Raw genomic sequence first — 26260 nt, 5'->3', positions numbered from 1 at the left:
AATGTCTAGTATAATGACTATTACATATGGGTGATCCATGAATACATATGAAATGATTCAAGCATTGGATCAGCAAGGTGGAGACATAAGCAGGAGCTTAATAAACAAAGGTCTTATTGACCAAGTTAAAAAACTTGGACTTGATCCTGAGGGCAACGGAGAATCGTTGAAGGATTCTGGAAGGGAGTAACAGCAATCAAATTTTATCTTTGGAAAGATCATTGCAGTTAAAATGTTTTTCCACTTGAAATTATGAACATTAGTTTGAAGGTTCTTGTAGTAATCCAGGGTAAGCAATGTTTGTTCTATAAATTAGTGGGCCCGCGAATGGAGAGAAGAAAATGCACTTAAGATCTATCTGCAGGGAAGAATTGAAAGAACTGGACTGGATGACAGTCTAAAATGGGAGATGGTGTGACAAGAGAGCCGGAGAAAACCAGGGTTACTCCTGGTTTGTGGTCAAGGTAACCAGGCGAGTGGTGCTGACATCACCAAGTTGGGGAGTCTAGGCAAAGGGAAAATTGGGGGAACTTGTAATTACCATAGTGAACTATGCTCTTCTCATCATTTGGGTTGTATACATGCTCATTTCTCTTCTTAGAATGTTCTAGAAATAATCCCCTTTCCATCTACCTCCTCTATTCTTCCTCCTCTTCTCTGTCATTTGTCTCTTGTTTTTTTTTTTTTTTTTAAGCTGGATAACTTACTCATCTATTACATCTCAAATTAGATACCATTTCCTTTGAGAAACTTTCCCAGTGTCCCCCAGGTTGGATAAGGTGCTTCCTGATGTTCCTCCAGAATGCCATGCGACAGTGTAGCATGTACCACAATGTCTTGTATTCACCTGCGTACTTTTCACTCTACACTTCTCTGCCCAAAACTGATGGGAGACTGTCCTTTAATATTTGGTCCTCAGTGGCCATCCTAACACTGTGTCAGAGTAAGACCCCAAATTAGAATGCAATAATGAATAAATGGATGGATGGATGAGTGAATGAAGTAAAACGGATAATTTTGAAGGGTGCAATATTAAAACCAATGAATAACATTTGCTTTCACACTGTTCCCGTTTGAGATCTGCGGCATGCAGTTAGCACAGATGGCCGTGCGCCTGCCACACTCTACGTGTTTACTCTGTTCCTCCCGTCCTCCCTCTCTTTCCACCCCCGCCCAACCCCCCTCCGGGATGGTCATGAATCTCAAACGACCCCACTATTCCCTTAAGCAGCTGTCTCTGATCACAGGGTGAGTCCACCATCCTTAAAACAGACTCCACAAGTGTTTTTCCTCCGGTTAAGAAACTCATGAAAATTAATATTAACTTGAAAATGGGAAAGTTCACAGTGAGACACCTGTTGTGTGTAAGTGAAATACAAGTGTAGTCTGTCAAATAATGAGTTAAATTCTGCTGAAAGGGACCCTCTTTCATTTTCACCTGTGGAATACAGCTAATCTAATTTACAAACGTATATCAACTTGCCTTGTTTGTATTACGCACAAAGCCACCAAACTGGAATATGTAGAGCAGCAAAGAAAAGAGCTACAGACGGGAACGAATCTTCATGGAGAATGGGTTGTGCATGGGGACGCCAGGACAGTTGCGTAGAAAGCTCACGCAAGGAAAACTCTACTGCAGTCTTCTTGCCACTCAATGTGCCGGGTGCACCTGCAGCACTGGCATTAGCTGGGAGCCTGTCAGAAATGCAGACAGACCTTCAGGCCCCTCCCCAGTCCTATGGAACCAGAGCCTGCAGTTCAACAAGATGCCCAGGTGATGTGTATGCACATGAAAGCTTGAAAGGCTTTGCTGTAAGCCAGAGCCTTCAAAGTGCCTACTGAGCTCAGATTAATTCACTGTCGAGTCACTTTAGGGTTTATTAGGGCATCTTTTAAGAGTGAAAAGGGAGTGTTAAAATAACTGTAATTGTCTGTTTTGTGGAAATATTTACTTATTGAGAAATAAATGAATTCTTACATAAGTGGATGTATAATAAAGTTATAGTCATAAGCCATCTTTAAAAATAAAATTCTTTCAAAAATAGAAATAAAACATATCAGCATATATTAAAATTTTTTACATTGACCTGAACATTAAAATATAACATAAATGCCGGATTAGAGTCTGATGTAGTAGTGTGATCTCATGTTAATTAAAAAATGTATGTACTATAAACCTAAGTATAGAACTGTGTGCATGCATTGGTTGTTATACATGAATACACCTTAGCTCCATCTGCCCAGAGGGTTTAGAAGCAGAGATACCAGTGACAACGAGCATACTTAGCGTCAGGATCTTGGTTTCTAAACACTCCTCTCCAACAAGAGGATGCAGGGTCCTTTGGAGAAAAGTCTGGCTCTAAAGCTGGGTCAAGGAAAATACGAGGTGGTTCTATGGGAATGTGCTGCGAAATTCAGCATTCTGGGACATAGTGTATCTACGCCAGATTGCAAGGAAGTTGTAAGAAAAAAATAAAAATAAGCCTACCCGAGCGAGTTCCCCATGGCTAGAACAATGTTAGCAACCAAATAATTAGTATTAGTTTGTAAGACAGAAAATAAAGCAAATATCATGAGCCCATACTGATGAAAGGAAATGGCTGAATTAATACATAAGTGGGGGAGAAGGAACAAGTTTTCATGAAAGAATTTCAATAATCAAATAGAAAGAACAGGAGAAACGAAGTAATTGAAGGTCTATGCCACAACAACAGTTGCTGCTGGCAAAACCCACTGCTGAATGCTAAAATCGGCAGGTGAAACTTTTCAGAGAAACAGGATATCTGTAAAGCTTCAAAGTATCTCTCCACAAATATACAGCAATCAGGTGGTGGTTCTAACACAGGTCCACAAATGCTCTGATACTTCCTCCCCTAGGACACAGGTGGCAAACACGAGGCCCACAGGACAAATCCGGCCCGCCACCTTGTTTTATCTGTGTTATTGGAACCCCCTCCATCATCTCCCAGGACTGAGGAATTGATGGATTATTGCACAATCCGTGACATGCGAGAAGGATCCTTTCATTTTTGGTTCAGTCTCCGATTTACAGCACATGTTGATGCTGGTTGTCCAAGTCCTTACAGAAATCGAAAAAGATCTATCTGTTGCTTTTGGGTGAGAAAAGAGAAGGAATGATGAAAGGAACTGAATCATCTACTTGGCTAGAGGGAATTAGAAGCTTAAGTGGCAGAGCTGGCTTTGGCTGAGATCAGAGGCAATTCCCCCATTGTAGCAGGTGTGTCCGTCCTGGTGTGTCCCTGAGCATCTTCGTGTGATACCTTCCTGTAAATTCCTCTCTTAAATTTTGTTTTCCTCTTAAGATTATTTCTTACAAATTCTGTTGAGCTCCTTCATTCTTTGTTCATCTGAATCACCTCCTCTTTCTCTTACTGCCCTCTTACTTTAAACTAGTTATGATATTGAGTACATTTATTTCATTTCTTATATTTTTATAAAGTTGTATGCCCCAATTATTAATTTTAAAAGATCACTTGGTTATTGCATATTTTTCATAAATACAACAACTTTATATTTTACTTGATTGTTTTTCTTGAGGGTCACTGAACCCCAATAGAAAAAAAATGTTCTGGACTTAGTGGATAGGATACATTTATAACATCTGAAACCAGGTTATGTCATCTGTAGGAAGGGGAATGAATAATCAAGGAAGTGTTGCCAAGCAAAAGGCTATGACATCCTTTAATAAAACTTGTTTGAAATTAATATATTATTTGTATGCAAAATGGGGTTGCTAAGGTTCTTGAAAAGTTTAGTTTCTTTCAGTCCTGTTTATTCTACTAATTGAGTGAGCAAACTCTTTTTTCTCAGTAGTGCCAAAGTAAACTGTTGCCTATCCTGTCTGCTTTTTCACAATTCTCTGAATTAATAGGGTTTACTAAGTTCCAAACAGGTATGCTGCCTGTGTGGGGAGTCATCTGATTCAATCCTACCCGAGACCGAGTGCTCGGTGATCAGGTGAGACCTGCTAAGTTAGCTGCTGTGTTCTTTATGAACGCCATCTATGTTTATCAATAACATGCAAGTCTCAGTCAAGTCCCCAGAGATCCTCCAGTGTGGGCAGGGCAATCTCTGCGTGTTACACCTTTGTGGGGCGGGGCTGGGAGCCACAGCTCCACTTCCCCCATCCCTTTCCTGCACAGCCCATTGGCAGAGGGTTTCATTACCTCACCCCAGGAGGCTGAATAAACAACAGCCCCCACAGATGACCGATCCTGATCCCTAGAAAATGTTACCTTAGAAACAGAGAGGGTCTTTGCAGAGGTGATCAAGGGTCATGACCCGAGGAAAGGCCTGCAGGTAGTTGCACCACAAACGTCTGGGCTGCAAGAATTTCTGGCGCCCAATGACGTAGCCGTAAGGCAATTTTGCCGTAAAAGAAACAAGAATGAAAAAGCAGAGACATTAAAAAGGAATAAATGAAACGTGAAAAAAAAACATAAGAAAATTAAAATTACTTTATTGTGAAAAATAAAAACATTGTCTTTGAAGACTTTTGCTCATAGTATTATACTTTTTTCCCCTTTTTTTGCTTGTTGATTCATCTCGTTTGGCATTGCACTTTTTTTCTTTTTCACTGATTTTCTTCCTGCATCAAGAGAGGTATCAGTTTCCAACTAAAGACTTGGTAATTAACGTTCTTGGGAACTGTTGTGAATTAGTAGCCACCCCTCTTGTCTTTGTCCCGGCTTGGTGAACTTTTGGTTTTGAGGGCTGGGAGGGGGCCCGTGCTCAGCAAAGAATTCTCAAAAACGGCTTCTTCAATCATTGTCAAGTAGAGTATGAAATCTGGCTAAGACTTATATAAGGTTAATTGGAAGTACTGCGAGAACTTTATTAATGGAGAAATTAAGCCAAACTGACAACTTAGCTTAAATACATAGCCTTCAAAAGGCGTTTGCTTTTCTACCCATAGAAAAATGAAATCAAACCACCTATCAGTTATTTTATCTTTTAAGGAGAAACTGCCTCACAGCCAATAGTTGTGCTGTGAAATGTTTATAGCCAAACACTTGTGGCAGCAATGTTTGTGACAACAGTACCGCCTCTGGGAGATTATCCTAGTGGGCCTTAAATGCCCTCTCAAGTGTCCTTAAAGGAGAAGAGGGAGATTACAGACACAGTGGAAGAGGCGACGTGGCCAGGAGGCGTGTAGCCACAGCACAGGGAGTGCTGACAGCCACGGAAGCTGGAAGAGAAAAGGACCGTATTCTCCAGAGCCCCTGGAGGGAGCACAGCCCCACGGACATCTTCCTATCGGGCTTCTGGGTTTCAGATCCAAGAAGAAAAAGCTTCTGTTAAGGCATCAGGTTTGCAGTAATTTGTTACAGAAGTCATGAGACACTAAAATATTCTCTTTGCCCTCTCTCCGGGGACTGTTTGAGCCAGATGTAAATATATCAGAGAAAGGAAAAGTAGCTGGAATTTCAGTGGCTGGCCTTAGTCCTTTCCTTCTGGTTGAGTGGAGAGAGGAAGATAACATAAATGGAACCTTCATCCATGGTTCCTGACGTCGGGCGATTCATGTCGCTGGCCCTTAGTGTCGTGGGAAAAGGAGAGGATGGAAGCCCGATGAAGGGATTTTCAAATACTGTTCGCAGGTCCCATAACAACTTAATTTTAGTTTTAATTTCAGAATTAAAACTAATTATGTTGAATTATTTAAAAATTATCATGGTTTTAAACACTCAAATGTGTTACATATGAGATAGCAACACTTGGAAGACCAATTGTAAATTTAATTTTGTTGCCAGGTTAATTCATTTTGGTGTTGACCTCAGAAAACTACTTCCCATTCCCTCTTTATTTAATTCAGCAATTCTCCATTGTGGGAAGGGAGGGCCACATAGCATCCCTAAAGGTTGCTTTGATAAAACAAACGAATGAAAACCCAAAATCCAGTTTTTCTACAGAGGACTTAAATACCACACAACAACCTGAAGAACTACTGCTCTTTTGCTATCCTTCCCCTCCTAGACCATTCAACTGGTACTAACATTCTGACCTAAATGTTGTCTTGTTGAATGTGGAGTGTTTTTATCAGTGAGGGTCAGAGATGTTCGACCTCCTCTTTGATACAAGCCATTACATATCTCTGTGCCCAGACCCATTCTCCACTCACTGGGCATATACTTTCACTACCCCCTTCGGGACCACCCCTATGGCCTTCTAACTACTCTCCCTCTCTCTAGCATCTAGGTGGGACTCACAGTCACTACGTCACAGCCATTCCCAAACACGGTTTTCTTCTCACGATTGTCTAAGAAGCAAGGTACAAGGCAAGCCCATAAATCTCGGTCTGGCATTTGAGGTCTTATGATACCAGATCCCTACTTATACCCTTATTTTCTTTTACTTTTCAATGAGTCGTCTTCTTTTGAAATTTTTTTACTCTTTTCCCTCACGTGCTACTTTCACACTATGACTTACAATGATCTCCCCATGTAGAAATACCATTTTCTTCCTCCTCACCCTCCAGGGTCTAGTTCTGGTCCGAATGTCACTATTTCAGCTGATGCAATCTGTTTTCTTCCGTGAATGGCTAGTGGAACTGGTTTTCAGCTATATAAACAACACTTGAAAATATTCTTTTGGCTCTAGTACACAAATATTTCAGGGTTCCCAAAAGCACAGGTAGCCTTTTTTACCATTCTATCCATCTTTCTGGACCCTACCCTGACCACATGATCTTTCCCAACCTCTTTCATCCCAAATTGGTTTCCTTTTTCCTTTTTGTCTTTCCACTCTATTTAGTCTCACTCATTCTTCACGCCTCATCCTTAGTGTTTCCCAGCACTGCCATGCACTGAAACCACTTGGACAGATTTTAAAAGATATTGATTCCCAGAGCCCACAAACAGGCATTTTCTTTAATTTATCCAGTGTGAGGCCCCATGTACCAAAGATACATATACATGGGCACTTAGAAAATGTTGCCTAAGAGATTGTAACAAGAGAACAGGGTTGAGAAGCACTAACCTGAGCCAGGTTACAAACTCCTTTAAAAATCAGTCACGTATTATACCTCTTTGCCTTCCTTCCCAAAACAGTGGGTAAAATCCTAGGTGATCAGTAAAGTTATGTTGATTGGCTGCTTTTCTATTTTTTTAAAGGAAGAAGAAAAATAAGAGATTGGGAAAAGGTGAAGGGATTAAGCAAAACGGAATACAAACAAAAAAACAACAACTCGTAGACACAAACAACAGCAAGGTGGTGGTCAGAAGGGAGGGGGTGGGGGAGATGTAAGAGGGTTTATGGAGGATAAATGGTGAAGAAAGGAGACTTGACTGGGAGTGGTGAACACACAGTACGATATAGGGATGACTTATGGAAGTGTACACCTGAAATCTATACACAGTCAAACCTTGGTTCTCAAACATCTTGGTTCTCAATTCGGTTCTCGATGAAGTTGTTATGGAAGAAAATGTCTCAGTTGTCCGACAAAACTTGGGGTCTCGATTCTCTGCCTGACAACCCTTTCATGCTGATACCTGTATAATCAGTCGCACATCTCTCAGGCGACAAAGGAGATTTGGTTTTTGAACAAATCACTTCTCAAACAGTTTTTTTGGAATAATTAAGTTTGAGAACCAAGGTTCCACTGTAATTCTGTCAACCAATGTGAACCCAATAAATTCAATGAAAAAAAAGAGATGGGGAAGACTGTTGTTAAGAATACGCAGACTCACCAGTTCCCATCTGAGAACTGGGCAGATCTTCATGAACATCCCTGTGGATCCCCATGGATCTGACACTTTAAGAGATTCCTGCAAAACCCTGTTAAGCCTACCAATTATGTTCACCTCACTAACTAGTCATCCAAGAGGAAAAACATCAGTTAAGGCCAAGATTTCATATTCAAAAACAGTTATTCTCAACAAGCAGCTGGAGAAATGTTCTTGACAACACAGGATTTTTTAAAGAAATACTTTGTCGCAGTGATTATATGTGATGAGCCAGGCACCTGATGTTCATTATGTTACCAAATCCAGTGTGGACAGGCAGTAGTGCCTCACAAGCTACCTGCAAACAGTGCTTCCCAGGCACAGGGGAAGCAGTTGCCTTTGCAGCCCAGGATGTCTCTGAAATCGCGGCAGACTGCAGTCTGTCTTTGACTGGCAGTGGTGTCGCCTTGCCTACTGAATCACATCTCAACCCCTCTGGGGAGCCCATGAGACCCTCCATGACCCACACTGTTCCCAGGCCCCCTCAACATGCAACCCCTTTGAACATGCAAATGAGATGTGTGAAATCTAGTCTTTTACAAATTGCAAGCAGGAAATGCATGCATCTTTACTCATCTGAGTCGCTTTACCCATACCCTTTCTCAAAATGTGAACCTCTTTCTCTGGTAAAGTTGGGTGCATTTGATAAACATTCATGCTGATTCATGTGCATAGACTTTGTAAGCCTTTTAGATACTCATGAAATTGTTCTTTTTTCTGTGCTACACTGGTGGTGGGGGATGGAGAATAGAAAGATAATGCTTACTATATATAGTTATAATAAAGAATTTTTCTAGTTCGATAGCCTGGAGTTTCCAGTTCATTTTAATATAATAAGTTATATTAATTAGGCCCATATAAAGGACAATCTATCGCTGTAGTGGTTTGACACCTTGTTATTATAGCTATTAACGCTGTTTTGAACCTTTTCTCATCATTTATCAGGTTTCTCTTATATTTTAAAGAAAAAAAGTACGCAAAATGTCTCCAACAATCTGGAATTTTATTCCATCCATATACATGCATAGTAACAACATTTGTTGAGAAATTATTTCTATCAGAAGTAGAACATTATCTTTGTGATCACCAGGTGCAGTATTGCTACTCTTATATTTAAATAGATCTTATATATGAATTAAATTCATACTTGCAGCATTGAGTTCAGGGTTTCGATTTAGACTGTGCCTTTCAAAAGATAAAACTGATTAATACTACCTCATTTACTTACAATACTGCTTCCAGTAATTTTGTTCATTCTTTATAAAGTATTGCATTTAACAGCAAAGGTTTAAAAATTGAGACAGAGCTGCATCAGCGAAAGAAAATACAAGTACTATACAAGAAAAAAATTGCCATCTTCATTTAACATACATGTTTAAGATTAAGAAAATGGACAGAAACATACAGCTACATACAAATGCAAAGCCTAGTGACTAAGAGACTGTATTTGCTAAAATATAAAGTGCAAACGGAGCCTGATTATCCAAGAATTGAAATCTTAAGGCGAACTTATAGCATGTGTATTTAGAACATCTTTGCAAGTTATATTTTAGCATATACGTATATCTGCAACAGCATATAAGAAGAAATCAAGATACACAAGTGCTTTTGAAGCTATTTCTAAAATGCTTTTCTGTATTGTTTGTGACTATTTTCTTTAAAAGCTACTATACAGTGCAAACCATATGTGCTACACAATAACTATACAATAACATTACAAATGACTTTAATATAAAGTTTTTAAATAAAAAATAACATAACCACAGCTATGAATACTGCTGGTAAAATAAATTAATTTTTTGAAAATGGCACCAATAATACACTTTACTAATGGACTGTAATGAAATTACACCTTAAGTCTTCAACTCAGCCATGATGAAGTATCTCCTGATTGCCCAGATGTAATTCGAACAGCTTTTGTTTTTGTTGTTGTTTTTTTTCTGGACTGGGTAGAACAACATACTAAACACTGGTACCAAAGGTGACGGATGTTTATTTAGTTAGTTATTTCATTTGACGTGTTCCGCTGCATGTGATGAGCAATAAAACTTCTTGTGAGTTATAAAGTTTGAGAGGTTGTTGAACTGGATGTCACACAGCCGGCAGTATTTGCCGCTGGTTGGAGCCTGGGTGGAGCCATTCACACCTTTTGCTATACTAGACAACTGTTCCTCCGCAGACGGAATTCCCGGTGAGACGTTCTCGTTTGTGGCTAACGGGTTCTCAGAGATCCAAGAGGGAGATTTGTGGCCTTCTTCATGCTGAGGATTCTGGGAAATGTTCTCTTGCTGTGGGTTGGCGGCAGGTCTCTCATCTTGCTTCAGTCCACCGTTAACTATTACCATGCCTCTGTTTTTGGGCAACAAAGGCAGGGAATCCTTCTTCGGCACAGCACAGCCATTGGAGGAAACCTGACTTTTAGGAGATTCACTTTCCGCATTTGTGCTTTGCTCTACGTCAGTGTTATGGATGACAAGGGAACCGGAAATATAATCACTTGGCTTTATTCCGTAGTATGGAGAAAGCTGGTCGGCTCCTTTTGCCTTCTTTATTGCTCCAGGGTAAAGGCATTGTGGAAGAAACAAATGTTTGTTTTCTTCTTTTGTAGCAATGAGCTGAGCGGCTTCGCTGAAGACTTTCAGGCCTTGCAGAGTTGCTAAGTGTGATGAAAATAAGTTTCCATTGGGGGAAGGCTGCTTCAGATTCCCATTTTTCTCACATTTTATTATGCTTCTCTCAAAGCTGACATCAGGGCTGTTTCGTTCACTCTCTGGATTTGGAAACACTTTGCTGTCAAGTTGACCCAGGTCATTACGCTGGTGGGCAGTGACCGGACAGAAATTCTGCTTGTGGGCCAGGTAGTTTTCTACCTTATTGAAGCTGATCTTGCACACAGTGCACTCGTGGTAGTCCAGCAGCCTTTTGGGAGACGTGGTCGTCCGCTCAGACTGGGATAAACACTTTTTGCTGAGATCTATGGGCACGTCCATCTCTAGGCAGGAAACACTGGAATGAGTAGTGTCACATTTGGAAACCGGAACACACTTGTTGATGGTCAGAGAAGTTTCCAAGTGCTTCGAGACAATTCCCGGAAAGATATCACACCTTGGGTGGTAGCACTCTCCTAGCCCTTCGGTGGGTTCTTGAGTGGAGGTACAAGGATTGCTGAGGTTGGCTACATCCAGAAACCGCTGTTGGACCAGCGGGGGCCTTTGTTCCTGTTCAGGTAGGCACATCTCGTACATCTTCCTTCGCTTGCGTGTGCGCATGGTTCTCTGCATGGCAGGCACTTTGCTGGAAGCGGACCTTTTGAGCGGCGGGTCGTGGCGCGTTGCGCAGTAGTACTGCTTGTGGACCATGTATGTTTCATGCCGGCTGAAGGTAATGTTGCAAGCTTCACAGGTAGTCTTGTTTGGGTCACTTTCTCCATCCACTAAGGGGGCACTGGGGTTTTTCACATCAACAGTTTTTCCATTAATTTTATCATCATTGCTACTGGAGGTGGAGAGCTTCTTAGCTGGAGTGGAAAAATCCTTGTCGTGGCTCTTCCCGTTTGGCCCAATTAAATCTAAAACAGTGGAAGAATTGATGCAGGATGTTGGAAGCAGTGGATTCTCCGAATCAGCAGAATGAGCGGCTGGGTTGAGAAGGTTTATGGAAGGTTGGCCAGTGTTGGGACTCACAGCCTCAGGCATCTTTTCTGAAACACCCGGGAACTCTGGGGACTTGGCCATCTGCTGCCATCGGCTGCTGCAATAATGTTTTTTGTGCACTAGGTAATTATCCAAATTATTGAATGTTATGTTACACTCAAAACAAGTAGCCCCCTTGGGCATCAAGGGGCTATAAATAACGGGAGGGTAACTACTGCTTCCGTGCCTCAGTCGCCGGTGCACCAGCTCAGACATCTTGGCTAAGATCTCTGAAGCCTGAGGGACCATAGTGATGTCTTGGGGAAAAGCAAACTGAGAGAGAAAAGGACCCACAGGGAAAGAAGGCCCAATATTCGGCTGGACTGGAGATGAGGCAAGTCTTGGACTCGAGGGCTCCGACTTTATTTTTGTGTAAGAAAAGCTTTGTTTATTTGCTGTAGGCTGTACCTCTGGTCTCTGGTTAGTGAGAAAGAGCTGCGTCTTTTTCTCACACTTGTCCAGCTCGGTGTCAGAGCTCGCGTCTTTAGTCTGCATGGCCTTTTGGCTCTGAGGGAGTTCACTTCTGGTCAACAAGTCGGTGGCAGGCTGCAGGCTGTCTTCCGTTCCGCTTGGAGAGTGTTCCATGTCACTTTCTCTGGGAATTTTGCCTCCGGGAACGTGCAGCTCCTGGTGCTGCAGTAACTCCCTCTGAGTCTGGAAGCCGAAGTGGCAGTGATTGCATCGGAAGGCAGCTTGAGTGAGATGGGAGAACAGGTGTTGGTGAAAGTTGATCACAGAATCAGCATTGTAGCTGCAGACGGTACATTTTAGACTGGCACCGGGGGGCAGGAATTCTTCCATTTTCACTCCTGGAGAGGCATACAAAACGAGAATACTGAGAACCTCACGTGTTGGTTTTGTAACGATTATGAACTTTTACTAAAGACCAAATGTCTTCAATACAACAGGAATGAATTCAAATACAGTGTCAGAATCTCATTTGTGATGTTTTTTCTTGGAACATCTTTTCACCATGTATAAGAATAGTAATAGCATTTTAGAGTTTCCAAATCACTTTCATGTGTATTATTGAATCACTGTTCCCATTTACAGGTCAGGAAGCAAACTCAAAGATGCCAAGGTAATTGACTATGAAAATAAAGCTATTCATTAATGGAACCATGACTGGATCTCAGGTTTTATCATTCATAATCCAGTAACTTCTTACTACAATACTGTGTTCTACACCAGGAAGAAGTGGGCATTTGTGAGAGTTGATATCACTAACCTACGTGGATCTCAAATGACTCTCCGCGCTCCAGATTAGGTCTCTATTCAAAAGAATCCAACTAGGCCCCATTTTGTAAAGTAATTAATAACCTAATTTATCTTTGGTACAGTTCTAGATTTTTATTCATTGGTGTTGCTAAACACGGTTTATCTCTCCCCAGGGCTGGTGTTCAGCTGGGAGACACCAGTGCATTAATTCAGTCATTTCAGGCCAACATCCATGCTGATTGATCACCACAGCCCGTCTCTAGTCACTTACTAATTATTTTGAATATTACCAATGACTGGTGATTAAACCTCACCTGCAATAATGTTGTTTCTAAGAAATATATATTTGATCATCCGAAGGACCAAATTTCTTACATATATTGACCTTTGTTCCAAGGTTCCTGGCTCACATCTCCTAAATCCTTGGAGTTTCCTTAATAAGTGGCCAAGGTATCTTTCATTATGTTAATGAGGCGACCTTTGGAAAGCCCCTAGGTTACCTAAGGATGGGAGACTTGTTGCCCGGAAAAGGGATCCATTGAAATTTTTACTCTCCCCTACCCCCAACCTCCTGGGAGAGGGTGGAGGGGCTAGAGAGTAAGCTCAATTGCCAATGGCCAACGATTTAATCAACCATGTCTATGTGATGAAGCCTTCATTAAAAACTAAAAGGACAGGGTTCAAAGAGCTTCAGGTTGGTGAATATGCGTAGATTAGGGGAGAACAGGATACTCTGAGAAGGTACTAAAGTTCCTCATCCTTTCCCCATCCCTTCCCCTGTGCATCCCTTGGGTCTGCTCCAGAGCTATATTCTTTAATAGTAAACTGGTCATCTTGTGAGTGAACAGGTTTCCTGAGTTCTGTGAGCCACTCTAACAAATTAATCAAACCCAAGGAAGGGGTCTTGGCAACCCCCACTTTATAGACACCTGTTGGTCTGAAGCACAGGTAACAATCTGGACTTGCTTTAGCTGACATCTGAGCTGGGGTGGGGCAGTCTCCAGTTCTTAACCTGGGGGATCCCACGCTGCCTTTGGGAAGACAGGGTCAGAACTGAGGTGAATTGCAGCACGCACAGTTGGTCTCCAGATAATTGCTTGATGGTGGAGGAAGGGATCCCCTTCCCCCAAAGAATTGGAATCGGAATCTAGATACTTTCCCTCGCTAAGATTAACTCTAGTTCCCACTTGTTGGTTTACAGTTAGAGCAGGCTTGGCTCATCCCCTCTGTACTCTAGACCAAAATGAGAATCACCTTTTATAGATTTATAAGCTGAAAACACAACAGAGAAAACTCAGATCTAAAGGAACTTCTTATTCCTCTCTTTTTCTTCTTAACTGATCCAACAGTCATTATTCTGTTCATCTGAAAGACCCCTCTACCTCAGTTTCTGTTTTTTACACGACTTGACTCACCGTCTGAGACAACCAAGCCGTTCCTGCTTTCCCTGCTTTCCCACCTACGTAAAGACAGCTCCTTTGTCAGGGAAGGGAGGAGGATGAATTGAAAGGAAACTGACTATCCCTAGAGGTTCAAAGACAAAAGCCTGTACTGTGCTAGAACACTGGAGGTTGGAACTGATGTTTGTTTGTTTTTTTTTTAACTCGGCACCAATTTCAGTTTTTTATTAATTCAACCCAAACAAAAAGAGTGAAGAAAGTCACCCAGACACAGCCTACACATGTTGTATTAGAAGTGCTGGTGAGCTATGATCCCCAAATATCGGTTTGCCCTATCCAGGAATGTTCCTAGAAATATCTGAAGTTCATATAATTGTGTCTATTTAATTGGCTTTCATTTTGAAAATATGTGATGATACTAATGACTGGGCATACAATTCCAAGATAAATGGGAAGAGTTGCCACCTTCCTGTTAAGAGCAGGCTTAAAAAAAAAACCCCACCATTTGTTTTTAGTCTAATTTTCTTAAGGAATTTTAAAATGTAAGACTAGAAGTGACTTTTTGTCATAAAAATCAACTAAGCTGTTACGATGCATACTCTGGAAGTCAAGAGCATTTTATAGAACCATATTTAAAAGTTAAATTCTCTCAAGTGTGATTTTAATTGGCTCTGTGAAAATAATAGCTTTATTCCAATTCAGCAAATACTTATTTTTATATATTTACTAATTTTTTCCTGCCACGGGAAACAGTATGGTCAGTTTGCAAAGGCCACTTGACAAACACTTGAATCAATGAATGTTAATGACAATATACAAAGGGTGTTGAGATTTTGAAAACTGACAGTTTTACTTCAGTTGAAAAAAAAATAGAATGATTCTGCCTGCAGTCTGAGGACAGTAGATGTTAGAAAAGAACTCCAACCCAAGTCGTTTGAGTTGAATGTAAGTGACATACCCAGCTGGTTGAGCAAGTTAGGCTTTGATATTTTAGATATAATTAGATACAGATGTGTGTATGTGTGTATGCATGTATAAATGTATGTATGGAGAGAAAGAATGGAGTGTCCTGGAGCAAAAGAGGAAACACAGGAGGCACTTACCGCTGTGTGAGTTCAGGTGCATCTCTAGAGCTCGGGCATTGGAGAAACTCTTGGTGCACTGCGGGAAGGGACACAGGCTGGAAATCTGAGGGGCGCTGTCTTCGTTTTCTTCCGACACCGGAGCAGCGTCCCTTTGCCTCCCGCTGCAATAGTACATCAAATGGGCTTGCAGATTCCGCTCGCTCCGATACCAGATGCCACAGGACTTGCAAGGGAATATATCCTCTGTGGATGAAAACACAGGGACATATCAGCTGCCGTGCATTTGGGGGTTAAGCTGCATTTGGTTCAATTTGTCTCAGAGACTGCTCTCAGGTTCCGAATTAGGCAATCAGGCAGTGAGTGATGAGTGCAGTTGTGATTGTTGCTCTACAGAACAGGACTAAGAAATGCTGCACTCGATGCAGTTCACCTCCCCACAGACTCTAGAAATTGGTACCTTAGGAGACGCCAACACTCAATGAGACCATAGGAGATTAATTTTAATTTGCTGAAACTGTATGTATGGTTTAGAAATATATGCATTTATAAATAGCAATGTGGATTGGTTTCTCTGATTAATTAAAGTATCTCATAGCTGACCTGTAGTCTGCCCTGACGCCAATTCCTGACATCATTTTTTCCTTTAATAAATTAGTTACCGAGTACTTACTACATGCTAGACTTTACGGTGTCTTGGGCACCAATGAGGAGCTCACAGTCTCCTGGGGTTGAGGAACAAATGGTCAGGTAAAAATTGTAAATGAGCACGGGATGACTGTTACAATGGAGGCATCTGAGGGGTGTGTTAGGCATGGAAAACAGACACTGGGCTGGTGAAAGAACTCATCTGCTGGAAGGAGGGGAAAGTCAGGTAAGGATTTAGAGGGAACATGAGGAGATGCCTTAGCTGAGTTGTGAAGGATGCAGTTGGTCAGGTGAAGAAGAGGGATGGGTCTTCCTGACCAAGGGACACCCCGGGGGAAGCCCTGGCAGCTTGAGAGAAGGCCAGGGGGAAGGCTGGAGGCTCTGTGGCTCAGGCCAGGGGCATGATGGGACCCGGACAGATGAGGCTGTAGAAGGCAGGGGCAGGCAACCAAAGACCCTAAAGCTCTCTTAAGAAGGTCAGGTTTTTATCTCAGTGGTTATGGAGAATCACTGCATCATTTTAAGCAAGAGACTGACAGAATCAGATATAGAATCGTAAGAGCCAGGTTTCGAAGGTGCTGAATTTGGAAGGAAGACTTGACTGGTAGGAGGTAAATGCAGTAATCTAAGTGAAATGAGACTGTGTTGTCGCCAAAGCTGCGTCATATTTATTAAGTCATGTTATGATATGCATTTTCATGCATTCACTCATGGAAAATGTCTCCGTGTGTGTTTTTCCCCTTCACCCATTTATAGGTGAGAAACTGAGGCTGAGTAACTTGCTCATGATCACCTAAGTGGGTGAACGGGGACTGGAAACGAGTGTAAACACTTCCAGATGCCTCAGTGCGAGGGGGGCAGAGAGGAAGAGAAGTTACTGCTTTGCCAGTGGGTGTTAGGGCAGAGGGCCGTGTACCTCCTCGGTTCCCACTTCTGTTCCATTCATTTTTACAGGAGCAGGTGACAGGGAGGTGCTGAGTTAAGGCCACAGCACAAAGTGGGTGCTAAAAACTAATACTGTATTGAGCAAACCTGGCACTTTTGTAATGAAAGGGGGCGCCAATCAGAGGGATGCCAGGGCACATGATAAATTGGGACTAATCCAGCGCACTGGGATATATGGTCACAGGCTATACGTAGGATTTGAAATTCCTGTAAGAAATACAGAGGAACATGGGGAAGGGGACAACAGAGCCCTAAAACTTGGCAGAAACAGCTGATTTGCGATTTGTGACTTGCATAGTTGGTGAAACCCACGATAGTGAAGGAGACGGTATTGAAGAGATAAGGACAAAGCTAAGGACCCAATACCAGCGAATGAGAAGTAAGAATGGCAAGTGCAATATAGAATTCCAAATTAAAATTATATACAAAATTATATGCTACCATTGTCTACTATGTAACCCCTCCCACCAAGTGAGTTACATTTACACTATTCAGAGGGCCATATTGTTTAACAGAGTGTCCACGTAAAGCAGGATTACTGATTTAGCTAACTTCAGAGTTGAGAGAGAAGGTTGAAAGCATCTATGCTGATTTATTGGGGATTAAGAGTTGCCTTGCTACAGAAGCAAGTATAATCTTAAATGTAATTAGAATTAACATTCACACATTGGAGCTTCACAATCATATAAGTTACCCCTCGTATCCCTGGGAACAAATTTTTTCCCCTCAAATTCAAGTTGGGCCTCTGCTATTTCATGTTCCTTACTATCTGCATCAAGATAAAGGTCTTAGCCCTGGCTGGCTTAACTCAGTGGATTGAGCGTGGGCTGGGAACCAAAGTGTCCCAGGTTCGATTCCCAGCCAGGGTACATTCCTGGGTTGCAGGCCATAACCCCCAGCAACTGCACACTGATGTTTCTCTTTCTCTCTCTCTCTCTCTCCCTCTCTCCCTCCCTTCCCTCCCTAAAAATAAATAAATAAAATCTTAAAAAAAATCTTTAAAGATAAAGGTCTTAAAGAAAGTAACTAGTAGGTTGGGTTGGGTCCATTGGTTGGATGCAGACTAATTCCAGGTACAGCTGAGATTTCTTTATTCTAAAGGATGCTGTTACAGAAAGAACAAAGTTGTTGTTGAATATGAATATATATATATATATATGAGTATATATATGAATATGTATGAATATGGATACATACAAATATATATGAATATATATGAACAACAACTATGCTGTTGTTCAACAACTATATATATATACACATGTAAATATAAATATCAAGACAACACTGCAGTCTCTAGCTTTCTCTTCTGCATCATTCAGAGTCTCGGGGATTTTCAAGGACATTTTTGACTAAATGAAATATTTCACTTACCTACTAGCTTTAGAATCTATTCTCCTCTTGAGATATAACTGCTACTCATGTTTTCTCACAGAACTAGATAAAAGCGGAGCTGAGTGTATAACTCAGATCTTCAGATTCCTAGATCACTGACTTTTTGTCATATGAAGTGTCACTTTGTGTGTTCAAGGAATACAATCTAAGTTCAATAGTCATTTTAACAAAATATAAAAGGGTATCTGTCAGGGCATATTTAAAAATTCTCCATATAAAGTATTCTAAGCTTATATATATTTTTCTTTCTATTCTTATCTATTTTTTTGCATTGGCTGATGTCTTGATTTATCTAGGCTAAACTTCCTCTTCATCAGTATATCTAATCAAAATTTGATTTGCATTCTTTTTCTTTCAGTTTTTAACTGTTGCTTTTAAAGAATACCAAAATCATTCTGTGTAGGAGCATCAAGAAAGCTATTGGGCTTCTCAGAGCTAAGTAGCCTTGAATGTTGTTTAACTGGTTTAGAATGTCGGCTTTGTGTGTGACATTCAGGAACCCAACCAGAAATGAATGGGAGAAACGAACACACACACACGCTCTCTCTCTTAGGAGATAAACTGAAATCACAACACTGGAGAAAAAAGTCTGTCCCTGGCTGCCTGTCAGTAGATACTTTTTTCCCTCTCCCATAAATACCATCACCGCCACAAAACTATTTTACTGGGCTATTGCACTTGGTACTTACTGTTGACAATAGCTGTAGGCAAAATAGAAGCCATGGCAGCTTGCTGAGGAAGCAGCTGAATTGAGTCCAGCAGGCGTGCAGGGTACATCCCTTCTGTAAGAGTCATCTGACTAGCAGCTTGTAGCCTTGAGTCAAAATCCACCACAAACGCAATTAGCTCTTCACCCTCGGAGATGACCTTTGTAGTTGTGCACCAAAGCTGACCTCCTGTTGAGAAGGGTGGGGGAGAAAAAGAGAGGATAGAATTGACATAGAATGCTTGAGTCTGCTGTACATTAGATGGATGTCAATAGAAACTTCTCATGTTTTTCATATCGGTTTCTAGGCAGAGTATTTGATCACGACAACACCTGCACTTCCTTACGATGGGGAAAATTGTGCTCCTTGCGTTAAATGAACTGTTCAGTGACCAACAGTGAGAAAAGACTAAGAACCAAGTATAGACATGATCTATAGCAAGTTTTGTCAACTCCTTTCCCCTGGGCTTGCCTTAATCATCAACCAGGCTATATTACATGGAATCCTGTCTAAGAACAAGCATGGTAGGGATCCCACTGCAGAAATTTATTCCAGGTGAGCCTTAGAAGTCACTCTTTTTGTGCCTTCTGAGAGTAAGAAGTTTATTTCCCTTTACCTCCCTCCTTCCCTCCCTCACACACTCTTCCCCAAATACTTTATTATATCGATCCCAGATGCCCAAAACTACAAAAAAGTAAACAGAAGCTCCTAAAATCTAGAAAATTAAAAAAAATCAGTTAGTTTTATGCTCTTTATATCTGCTGACATTATTTTCTTTATTGGCTCAGTGATCTTTACTTATATAGTGTTCCTTAAAATGTGGCTTCTTTATCTCCGTTTACCCTGATTGAACTTCCCGAGGAGAAGATATGCCAAAGATCCTTTTCAAAAAGGCTTATTTAAATAAAGATTTGTTTAAATGAAAAGAACTCTTTCTTCAAACACTGAGATATACGCTGGCTCTGTGCTTCAAATGATCACGTGTGGTGCATTAAAAAGAAAATTAACTATGCAAGTACATCTTCTAATGTATTGGAATGCGATAGCGGATGCTCATTTATTTAGCATGTTTAGACAGGCAAAGCACTTATATTTTGTTATCTACATTCTCAGGCCTAGATACGTATCCTGTACAGTTATAGCTGAAATAATGTGGCATACTTGATATGTTATAAAGCTTTTTTGCCCCTCACTGTGTATATATTGCAAGGCTATATATTGTAGTCATTAAGCAGGCCAAAATTGTACCCATTCTGATAAGTAATGCTGCTTTGTTTATCTTTCAGCATTACTATCTTTTCAACTGCACTTCATTTTTTCCACCCTCAAAGGGATTATAGTTTTCAAACAATTCGTGGTAAAAATCTGGTGGGGAAGATAACAATACCATATGACATGGCAGAGTTACACAGACAGATCAGGACATTGTTCTAGAGGAAACTTGGACATTTAATTAAACCAGCTGATTAAGTCTTAAAGGTAAACAAACAAAACACCATCCATGACACGTTTGCGAAAAAATGAAGCTGAGATTAGAGATGTCAAATCCGTGTGAGACGTTCAAAGTGAGACACAAATACACTAAAAGCCTGGAAAACAACTTAAATTTTTTTTTCACCTGAAAGCACACCAGTTTACCAAAGATTCACATTGGGACTGACTTATTTATTTATAACTAGAGAAGCTGAACGGTGCTATTGTGTAATCAGTGAATGCTCAATGTGCCACATGGTGGTTTTTTTTTCTGCTGGTGATGCTTCTGGCTGCTACGTCTTCAGTGATGTCCATACAGATCCAAACTATTTACAGCTGTAGACAAAGGTCATCGCTGGCACCTTAGTCTTTCTCAGGGACCCAGCTTATTGAATGAGTCTCTGTAACAGACAGGTGGGGAGCACGGAGCAAAGCATGCCCATTCCGGGCTCTTCCACAGCCTGGTCTTTTGGAGTCATTGCATAGCAGTGATGAATGGAATGACTTACACGATTAGCAATAATTTACCATTATTAATAAATTCACACCATCGTTAAGTCCAGCTATGGCTATTTTTCACAAAAGGAAAGTCTGGAACTCAGTTATTCAGGAGAAATTGAGATTTTAGAGAAGTAACATTCACAGCTACTCGTTATCACAGCAGTGAGCTATGCAGGAGGAGGATTCATACTTGAGCTCATACTTGGAAGCAAAAGCTGCCATAAATAAATAAAATCATCTTCACAAATATTAAGTGCAAAGCAAAGTAAGCAAGAGATGATTTTTCTGTGTTATTAAATAGCCTGGCAGTTGTAATGCATACCTGTGGCTTCAGACGCACTCAGTAAGGTTTCCCATTTTATTATCTTTATCACTTTATTTCCTTTTATGGTTTAGTCAGAGCACATCTTTTTAAAGGTTGAATTAAAATGAAAATGTACTGTGTAGACTTGATGAGGAAGTCAGTTGTCTTTCAAATCATTCATTCATCAGCTATTCACCAAACTCTGCTGTGCGCCAGCTGGGTGCTACGGCTTCACACACAGCTACACAATTAGAATGCACACAAATGAACAGATACCTCACAGTACCACGTGGCAGGTGGTGTTCCTTAATGCTAAAGAAAATGTGAGAGGAGTGACTAACCGACACTTCTTGGGGGAGTCAGGTAAGCCCCCAAGGTGACTTTATGATTGACTCATGAATGGAGGTAAGAGAGCAGAAGGGTGTTGACAGGTACACCATCACTGGCAGAAAAAGGAGTATGAATGTGAAGGCAGGACTAAGGAAGAGGCTGCCTCTTCCTCATATGGCCCAGAGGCCAGCAAATCTGGAGCTTGGGGGCTGAGGGAAAAACGTGGGTTATGAGCAGGTACGTGCTTGAGCCCCCCTGCTCTGGAACACAGAGCAGAGTTGTTGGGAATTTTGTGTGCTGGTTGATGCCGCACTGGTAATATGAAATTGGCCATGGTGACAATTGTAGCATTTGTCACCAGAATTGACAAACATTACAAATCAGGACTTCCTCCCATGAAGAGTTTAGAGCAAGATGAGACAGCTTTGGCTGTAACACAGAAACAGTTGTGTCCGCCTCATGGTGAGGGAGATGGTCTGTTTTTATTTGAGTGAATGAATGAACAAGTTCTTTCCTCCCCCAAAATTCTTGGGGACATGGGCTTCCCCTGTGTCCCCAGAATAAAGGTCTTAGGGTAGTGAGAGTGAACTGAAGAAGTAGCTAAGGGCCATCCAGGGGCTGCTGCACTAGTTCAGCCACGAGAAGTGTAACTCGCGTGGGAGCTAAGTGCCATGCCCAAGAGCAGGGCTGAGAGAGGACTCAGATGAGTAAGAGAAAAGATGCTGCTAAAAATAGCACGAAGGTTTCTGGTTTGGGGAACCAGATGATGGTGATGCCGTAAATGAGGCAGGAAAGCTGGTATATTAACAAGTGGGGTTAAGACAACTTTGGGTGAAAGGTTCTGTATATATCAATGAACTGGATTTGATCTAGAGTGTTGTTCAGTGCCACAATGTCCTTGTTGATTCTTTGCTTGGAAGATCTATCCATTGTTGACAATGGGTGATAAAATCCTGTATAATGAGTGTGTTGCTTTTGATATCTTTATTGAAGTCCTCCAAGATTTTCCTTATACATATGTGTGCTCCTATGTTGGGTATATATATGTTTACAAGAGTTATATCTTCTTGGTGGGTTATTCCCTTAAGTATTATGTGGTGGCCTTCTATGTCTCTTTTTATGGCCTTTGTTTTGAAATCTATTTTTTTCTGATATAACTATTGTTATCCCAGCTTTTTACATGTCTGTTTGCTTGGAATATTTTTCCCCTCCCTTCACTTTGTGTAGATCTTTTGTTCTGAAGTGGGTCTCTTGTAGACAATGCATAGTTCATGTTTTCTTATCCATTTAGCTACCCTATATCTTTTGATTGGAGCATTTAATACATTTACACTTAAGGTTATTATTGATACATACTTATTCATTGACATTTTTTCCCTTTGTACCTGTGTTCCTATCTATCTATCTATCTATCTATCTATCTATCTATCTATCTATCCTTTTAAAGCAGTCCCTTTAGCATCTCTTGCAATGCTGGTTTGGTGGAGATGTATTCTTTTAGCCTGTTGTTTTTCACTTTTTTTGGTCTGGGAAACTCCTTATTTTGCCTTCTTTTAAACAACAGCCTTGCTGGGCAGAGTAGTCTCGGTTGCAGGCCTTCGCTTTTCATTACTTGGAATACTTCTTGTCATTCCCTTCTGATTTGTAGTGTTTCTGTTGAGAAATCAGCTGATAGCCTTATCAGAGCTCCCTTGTATGTTACTATCTGCTTCTCCCTTGCTGCCTTTAAGATTCCCTCTTTATCTTTAAGTTTTGCTGTTTTAATTATGATGTGTCTTGGAGTGGGCCTCTTTGGATTTATCTTGATTGGTACCCTCTGTGCTTCCTGGACTTGCAAGACTTTTTCTCTCATTAAGTTAGGGAAGTTTTCTGTCATTACTTTTTCAAACAGGTTTTCTATCCCTTGCTCCTTTTCTTCTCCTTCTGGTATCCTTATGATACAAATATTTTTTATGTTTCATGTTGTCCTGAAGTTCCCTTAAACCCTTTTCACTCTTTTTGAGGCCTTCTTCATTTTGTTGTTCTGTCTGGGAATTTTTTCTACCTTGTCCTCCAGCTCACTGATTTGATCCTCTGCTTCATCTAGCCTGCTGATGGCTAGATGAGTATTTCCTCCTTCCCTCATAACTCATTGTTGTCTGTCCTAGATTCTTTCCAATAATGTGTGGTTTCTGGTGAATTAGCTGTCCATTTCCTGTGAGGAGGCAATCTGAGCAAAAGGGGCAGCTCCTTCCTGCTTGGTGCAGACAGAAGCTCTGTCTAGACACCGAGGCTGGGTGGGGTCCTCGACCTGCCTTGTTGTGCCTGTCTCTAATCTCTCTGCTCTGCTTGGTTCAGTGGATCAGGGCCCGAGGAACAGAGTAGCTCGTAGTGTTTGATAAAGGGCCCTTTCAGAGCCTTTTTTTCTTTCTCCTGTGGAAGTGTGCCTAGCAGGGGGCTCCTGATCCAAGCCTCACTGATCTGCAGAGCCTGTAATCCTGCAGGTGGTCACCTGTCTCTGATGGATCTGCCTGGCTGCAGTGAACCTCAGGCATTATACACCTGACCATTAAGTCCTCAGCCTGCCACTGTCTCTCACAGGAGGCTCAGGACCGAATTCTCCACTCTGAACAGTTTCCTGCTCACCAGCCATGCTGGGCTGGGTCCCATAGTCCCTTCAATGTGACTCTATCCCTCTCGGTTCTTTGTTAGCAGAGCTGCTGTGCATACACTCACACACATGTGTGAGCACCAGTCCCTATCAAGTCTTGAGTCTCGACGTAGCTCCTCTCTTAAAAAAGTTTCTGTGTGGCCCATAAACTGCAGCATGGAGCCCTGGGGGCCTGTTCTTCATGTGCTCCCTTTCCTCAACAATCAGTGTCTCTCAGTCAGGGCTGGCCACTGCCTGTCATAGCCTCCGACAGTTTTAGATAAAGTTTCTTTCTGGATCTCTCCCAGATGGCATTGGGAAGGGTCCTGCAGCAATAGTATAACATGGGGCAGTGGAGGGGTACTGTCCCCGCTCCCTCCAGAGATTTTCAGCCTTGGGCGGGCCTGTGCCCACTGCACTGTTCCTGGAGCCAGCACCTCCCTGGCTGTTTCTCTTCATCCTCAGAGTTCACGGCTCCTGAGCCAGTCTGCAGCTGCCCTGAATCTGCACAGCCAGAAGTGCCAGGTTGGGCAGCAATGGTGGCAGTTGCTCTGCTAAGAGGGCCGGGGACACCTACTCCTGGGTGCCCTGCAGGTGGGCAGGCTCTTACACACTCATGCACACTCCCCGCTCTCTCATCTGCATATGTACCCACTCATACATGCTGTGACTCACTGTCCACTGGGTTTTCAAGTTGACTGTTCTTTGATTTAGCTGCAAGACCAGTTGCGTCTGGGAGCGAGTGGATAGAGCTTCCAGCTACTCTGCAGCCATCTTGGATCAGTAAAGTATTTTTCATATGAGATGTTTCAAAACAAAACAAGAGTTAGGTCTTCTCCCACTCCAGTTTTCCTAGTAAAGCTACTTGCACAAACTACTACTTGCAAGTTCAGTCCCTAGTGGAATGAAGTGGCTGCTGAGATGGAGTTTACTTTTTTGGGCCACATGAACCATTTTCGTTGGAATAAATGTTGGCTACTTGTGTAGATCTGAAAATTGTGAGTTCCTGGTTACTCTGTTGACTTGGGTTTCTGCCTGTGTTCTTGAGTGCCAGTGGACTATTCCTGTCAACTCCCTATGGATACAAAATTGAATAATCTAAATGATGTTTTCCATGGCTTTCATATGAGTAATATGCTTAATGCCCTATATTTAAACCCAAAGGGTTTTCAATGCACTAATCCACATGAATGATATATTGATACAAACACAAATAGGATTATATATAAGTGTTAGGTGCACACATGGCAATATCATACGTGTTTAGTTGATAAAACTCTTACACATTTCTTTGTACAGACAGTCTGGAGCAAAATGACCTTGGTCTAAGGGATGGCATAATAATTATGAGGCATAGCTGGTACCCCAAATTACTGAAAATTTATTTGTCCTCAGTGCTAAGATGAACTAGAAAGAACATTTAAATGGAGGGTAAAAACCTCTGGTTCTCACCCTGAATTAATGACCAGTTACTGTGTAATACTGAAGAATCACTATACCTACATCATATGAAGGGATGGCTGTAGGTTAGATACCCTCTGGATTATTATCATCAAGTTGTAGGTTTTTGTAAACAATGTGTAATAATCATCATACAGTCATTAAGTGGTTACCATGTACTGAGAGATCATGGAGCTGGAAGTATGGTAAGTTGTTTGAGGTCACACAGCCGGAGGGAAATTGGAGGAAGGCAAGGGGACCTGGAGGATGAGATCAGAATGAGGCAGTTGGACTCTTGATTCCATATGAAAAACCAAGTGTCCCGAATCACAAGCACCATCTGACACTCACTAACTGCACCGCACCTCACCTTGGGTAGCTCAGTTTATCTCTCAGTCCGAAATAAGGTGGTTCACTTTCTGAAACAGTGTCAAGAAGATTACACAATAATGAGATACAGCTTTGAAGTGCATGGTGACAATCTGGAGAATGATGTCTATATTTGTGATGTGGAGGTAACTCCAGGTTATCTTTTAACACAGTTAATAAACAATTATAACAACTAACACTTAGAAAACACTTACTTCATGCCAAGTACTGTTTGAAACATTTCACACATATTAAATTCATTTGATATTAAATATGAATGCAGTGTTTGTTCAATCCCCTATTTAAACTAGAAGTTCAGTTGGATACTAAAAGTGCATAAAAATTCTACTTAATCGTTGGCAACCTTGACTGCTCCTAATCA

The 26260-nt window shown here is 41.5% G+C and overlaps 1 protein-coding gene across 2 annotated transcripts in view; it reads right to left on the bottom strand.

The window, feature by feature from the left end:
* Positions 1-8731: 8731 nt before the first annotated feature.
* The window catches only part of ZFPM2 (zinc finger protein, FOG family member 2), a 440537-nt gene continuing 423008 nt past the window's right edge, over positions 8732-26260 (bottom strand). For both annotated transcript variants that reach the window (XM_036031342.1, XM_028533983.2), the window contains 3 exons: positions 18815-19021; positions 15159-15383; positions 8732-12246 (listed from right to left, as the gene is read on the bottom strand). In XM_036031342.1, the coding sequence (XP_035887235.1) occupies positions 9755-12246; positions 15159-15383; positions 18815-19021 (2924 nt within the window). In that variant the 3' untranslated portion in view covers positions 8732-9754. The remainder of the gene's footprint in view (positions 12247-15158; positions 15384-18814; positions 19022-26260) is intronic.

The sequence above is a fragment of the Phyllostomus discolor genome, chromosome 7 (assembly GCF_004126475.2).
Source record: "Phyllostomus discolor isolate MPI-MPIP mPhyDis1 chromosome 7, mPhyDis1.pri.v3, whole genome shotgun sequence".
NCBI classification, from domain to species: domain Eukaryota; kingdom Metazoa; phylum Chordata; class Mammalia; order Chiroptera; family Phyllostomidae; genus Phyllostomus; species Phyllostomus discolor.
Note: the sequence above shows the minus strand (reverse complement) of the source record. Positions and strands in the feature narration are given on the sequence as shown.